The sequence below is a fragment of the Poromitra crassiceps genome (genome assembly GCF_964638095.1).
Source record: "Poromitra crassiceps genome assembly, chromosome: 11".
NCBI lineage: Eukaryota > Metazoa > Chordata > Actinopteri > Beryciformes > Melamphaidae > Poromitra > Poromitra crassiceps.
The window spans coordinates 33596327-33601790 of NC_139643.1; the positions used below are offsets into that span (position 1 = coordinate 33596327).

The 5464-nt window shown below is 41.5% G+C and overlaps 1 protein-coding gene across 1 annotated transcript; it reads left to right on the forward strand.

Moving 5' to 3' along the window:
• The first annotated feature begins 287 nt into the window (after positions 1-287).
• On the forward strand, positions 288-3588 carry tfpi2 (tissue factor pathway inhibitor 2). The gene is made up of 5 exons (XM_083646143.1): positions 288-404; positions 673-843; positions 1613-1792; positions 2347-2520; positions 2999-3588. The coding sequence occupies exons 1-5, from the start codon at positions 332-334 to the stop codon at positions 3073-3075; spliced, it is 675 nt and encodes a 224-aa protein (XP_083502269.1). The 5' UTR covers positions 288-331; the 3' UTR covers positions 3076-3588.
• Positions 3589-5464: the final 1876 nt, after the last annotated feature.

Here is a 5464-nt window from a genome sequence, read left to right on the forward strand (position 1 = left end):
ATTAATTAATTAATGTCATTAATTCGGGGGGGAGGGGGGGTCCCCACCCCCATGTCAATGCAATATGGTTAGAGATGGTTGCACCACGTTCTTAGTCACTTGTGCGTATATTACAACTCTCACAAACGTAATTGGTCCCTCTATGATGCATTCATAACTTCATCATTGCTGTAATCCGGTCAATCCGGTCGTATGGAAATGAGTCACTCTCCATCACGCCCCTAAAACTACCGTAATTTCCCTTGGGAAAAACTTCCAACAAGTTATAAAGCTGCCGCTGACGGGATGTTCAGGAGAGCGGAAAAGACTGGAACCAAACTTAAAACTAAACATGGAGTTTTGCATTTTAACCCTATTTACACTTATCTCCGGGTTTTACAACGTCTTTGCGTTGCCACCTAAAGGTAATGGAGGAAAAAAGAGTTTATCTGCCTTTTCTCAAGTTTTCCTCGGCTTTTACAGTAGGCTATTTGCAGAACTCAATCTGCCCTGCCCATCATTTGGCCAGGCGTAAAAGACGCGTAGGCTATGGCTATGGCCAGTAAATTCAGATATCATTTTGAACTAGAGCCGGACACGAATATTGACTGCAGCATTGTTTTCAACTTGGGCAACTTATTCACAGTTTCAACCTATTTTGTGTCGCAAACCACCTTTCTCTGCTGCTTTCAGGCGCCTGTCTCCTTCAAGTGGACGAGGGACCTTGCAGAGGGGACATCGAGCGGTATTACTACAACACGATCACTCAGAAATGCGAGACATTCTACTACGGAGGCTGCCAGGGAAACGCCAATAACTTCAAGAGTTATCAGGAGTGCCAGAAAACATGTTTCAGAATACCAAGTAAGTTCTCCAGGTGATACTGTATTGCATGCCCTTAAAGTGACAGTGATGACCTTTAAATGCCTAGTGTCTTTGCATTCAAAATGTTGCATTCATAAATGTACCAACCTTGGGTATAATAACACTTTATCAAAGCAGTTTTGATGGTATGGTGTTTCTGTGGAAAAACCAAAGGATGCAACTTGAAGGCTCTGAGCGTTACACCTCAAACAAATCTCCAATCTAACTCACAGCCAGTGTTGGGCAAGGAAATGTAATACGTTACTTATTACTAATTTAAAAAGTAATAAATTACTTTACTTATTACTTGGTATCAAAAGTAATTAGTTACATCACTTGTTGCTTTACTATTACTTTCGCTACCCCCCGCCCCCCTCCCGAATGAGTGACGTACCACAATGTCAACCTGTTTAGCCAGATCCTTTTATAACGGAACAATAATTAACCATTCAGTAGGAGTCAACAATCAGCCAAACTGCATAATTTTTATTTATTTGCTTACCTACGATAAAATAAAATAAAAATCGCGTTCTGGGAACATAGTCTCGCATAACCAGACCTATCTCCACCTATTTTAGCGCTGTGCCCCTGCTGGAGAAAGTAATGCAGTAACTTGAATTTAATAGGAACTGTAATATAATTACTGTTTTGGACATTGTACTCCCTGACATTACTGAGAGAGTAATACAATTACAGTAACACTTTACTTTACTTTACTGCCCAACACTGCTCACAGCACCCAAACTCTGTCCTCCCTTGCTCTCCCCAGAGATTCCCCAGATCTGTAGGTTTACCAAGGAGGAGGGCCCCTGCCGCGCCCTGCACCTGCGCTACTTCTTCAACATGACCACCATGCAGTGCGAGTCCTTTTACTACGGCGGCTGCCAGGGCAACTCCAACCGCTTCCAAGACCTCAACTCCTGCACAGAGTACTGCAGTCCACACAAGAGTAAGTAGAGTCACCTCCAAATATGGCACACACACATCTTAACCTGAAGGCTGCGGCAGAATGCCAGCAATTTGCATACAAGGAGTGCAGTGTGGCCAAACGTGTTTATGCTACAAGACTCCCTGTCTTGTTGCATGCATAAACAGTGTGTGAAATAGCCTGCTATTCATGATTTGATTCAGAAAACGGTCGTGTTTGAGAGAAACATCTCAGTGGAGATAAAGTGACACTACTGTGGGAGAAGCGCTGCAGATGAATGAGACATGGGTGCTTTTTATGAATCAAAAGAATGCCACATCAAATGATTTCACAAACCTAGGAGAAGTGTTTGCTGTGCCTTAGCAACCAGGAATTGAGGAGAGTTTTTAGTTAGTTTGGAAAATATGAAAGGAGGACATTTCTTGTGGATCTCAGCCTTCAGGCAAGCGCTATTTCACCATAGCAGTGAAGAATACAACTCTTTGAATTGTGTTTGTTTTGATAGCACTCTTCTCCAAGGACTACAGTACCGTGAGGCCTTAAGGTAATTGTGTGTTTTGTGGTTTATTTTCTAGCCGTACCTGTGCTCTGCCGGGATCATCTGGACAAAGGCAAGTGCTCAGCCTCCATACCGAGGTTTTACTACAACAAAGCCACCAAGATGTGCGAGGAGTTCCTGTACTCCGGCTGCGGAGGGAACAGCAACAACTTTGTCTCAAGACAGAGCTGCACGGATGTTTGTGCCAAAGGTATATGCGTGCGTGCGTGAGTGAGTGAGTGAGTGGGAGTAAATTATAGTGGAATATATGAGAAAGCGCCACAGTCCGCCAAGATGCCTGTATTGAAGAACGGAAGATGAATATTTGAGGAGAAATTGCCTGCTTAGGTCTGGGTCCAGAAACCATTTGTTTGTTTGATGATGAGCGATTTCAGAGAGGGAGAGGAAAATTGGGAGGAACCCAAATAACGCTCAACTGGTTTTCATTATCAGTTTTGAAAAATGCAAAAAACCACGAGCACGCTGTTGGGGATGATATCGACGTCTTCAAGACATGAGCAGCAGACAACCAATCATAATGTTAGAACCAAGAGCCTATCTCTGCATTGTGGTGACGATGATGTGTCTGAGTGGGGAAGTGTTTAAATGAACACAGAGGGTCAGCAATATTAGATTGTAGAATTAAGAGCTTATTATGCTAATGAGTTGTTGTCCACTTTTTGTTCCAGGAAGGAAAAAGCAGCCCGGAAAAGGAGGTCGCATGAGAAGAAATAGAAACCGCAGCATCACGTTCATGCGGGTTTAGACGTTTGGTTCTTCTCACTTGGACAAGCAGCAGCACGCAGTGCAAACTAACCGGCATTAAACTGGGACTTTCCAAACTAACTTCTTGCACTATTCTTTGTGTTGACCAGATGTAAACTGCTGTATAGTGTGGCGCACAGCTGAGGACTGTGTTGCCAACTAACAAATGTGAATCTATCATTCCAGCAGCAGTATTTTTGTTGGTTTATTTTCCAAAGACAGTTTGCAATAGCACATTTTTATTTTTATTTTTTAATTGAAGGAAGTAGCACGCACACTGACAAAAGAGCGCAAACACTTTCAACTGACGTGTTTTATTTCCCCCATTCCAACTTTTTATTGCATCTGTTGGAAATGTTGATGAAGTTTGTTGCTACTGCACTTACTGGTATGTTCCCGATTGTGTATTTTGATATACTGTAATGTATATATGTATGTATGTATGTATTGTATTGTATTTTAATTATGAGAGTGATCCTTTTTTTATCACAAGCAGATTTTTGATAAAATATACATCAAACATTTGGTGCAAGTATCGATTTGTTTCTTAATATATTGGGTAACATTTGGTTAATTAGCTGACTTGAATATATGACAACAATCTATTCTGTCCTCTCACAGTATTCAGTATGTTTCAGGGTTACATTCACTTCTCTCGCCCAACACTGCAGCAGCAACTGGAGGGGGGGGGGGGGGATTGTCTGGATTCTTCACTTTCTCTCAATCACCTTCACTTTCACTTTATCACCTTCACTTTATCTCATGGCCTCTTGCATTCTTCACTAACTCTGCCGTCAGCCCTCCTTATCTGGCATTACTGTGCAAGGCATTCAAGCCATTCTGGGGTGTTTAGCCTTGACTCAGGAAGGAAGCAGTCGTGGAATACTGCTGTGTGTGTAGAGAAGACACTGCAGGTTGTTACAAAATGGCAATCATGAACTTCCACGAATGTTGCAGTAGCCATACAGGCCAATAATGCTTTAGCAATATAATAAAGTACACACACAATCATAGACACACACAATCATAACACACACACACACACACACACACACACACACACACACACACACACACACACACACACACACACACACACACACACAGACACACACACACACACACACACACACACACACACACACACACACACACACACACACACACACACACACACACACACACACACACACACACACACACACAGACACACTTTTACCCAAGCTCCTTTTTTGTCTGTAAAATGAAAAAGACAGAAATGGACTTATGTTCTATTTCTGTCTATTAGTATGATTTTTACAAACTAATAATTCATAAAGCCATGCCATTTAGTTTTCTCAGATATTATAATTTTTTATACCATAGGAGACATCAAAACACTAAATAGAAACCCCACTGAAGAAGACAGTTGATGGATTACACTTGTCTTTTAGGACAGCCTGTCTGTGCTCCATCTACTATAATAGTATAGTTAAAGCGCTGTGTGCTTTTTGAGGCAATACATATTTATGGGAGATATCAAATGAAACTGCCCACCCATTTGGCTGGGTTATAAATAGTACTAAGAGGTAATATGTCTGGCTAGGCCCCCGCTATTAAGAACAAAGCTAAATCATCCATTAGATAGGGATGTGAGTGGCTGTCATTATAACAGTCTGTGCCCAGCTTCTCCAAAAGCAACTTAGCCTTAGGATCATCTCTGTCTGCTTTCAACTGAACAGAGATGAGTTTTACAGTTTGCAGGGGTGGGTTTGGGATTGGGAAATTAGGTTAGAGTCCCACTGAGCTGAACAATGACTTTTCCCACCATTTAGCTCATTCTAACAATCATACAATGCACCTATTTGACAGTTCATGCCACAACAACAAAAGACAAAAATATGTTTATCAAAATCTCAATCGTTACCTTTACCTATACTGTAAAATAGAAAATATGAAATAGTGACTTCATGCTGTACAAGGAGGCATAATTATAAATTAATTACAAAAAGAAAATCCCGATTTTAGATGTCAAATAGTGATATCCCATTGGTTTACACTTTTGAATGATCCCACCCCACTATGTTCCACACTGACATCCTGTTTCAATAGGAAATGCATCACATTAACAAAGCAAGATTTTCTCAAAATGAGGTGCATTGTGACTTTAAGTCTATTTGTATGCATTTCTTGTCCTGTCAAGGTAACTGTTTTGAGGTGGTAAAGCAGGCAGTCAAGCAGGTGTAACCAAAAACATGAATGAGGACCCTGACACTGGAACACCTCAATGGAATGGAACCATCATTAATGGCATTGGTTACACCTGCTTTACTTCCTGCGTTACCATGTTAGAACGGTTGCTGTGAAAATGGTCCATGGGGGATGATCCTGAAGAGGAGCCGGGCACCATC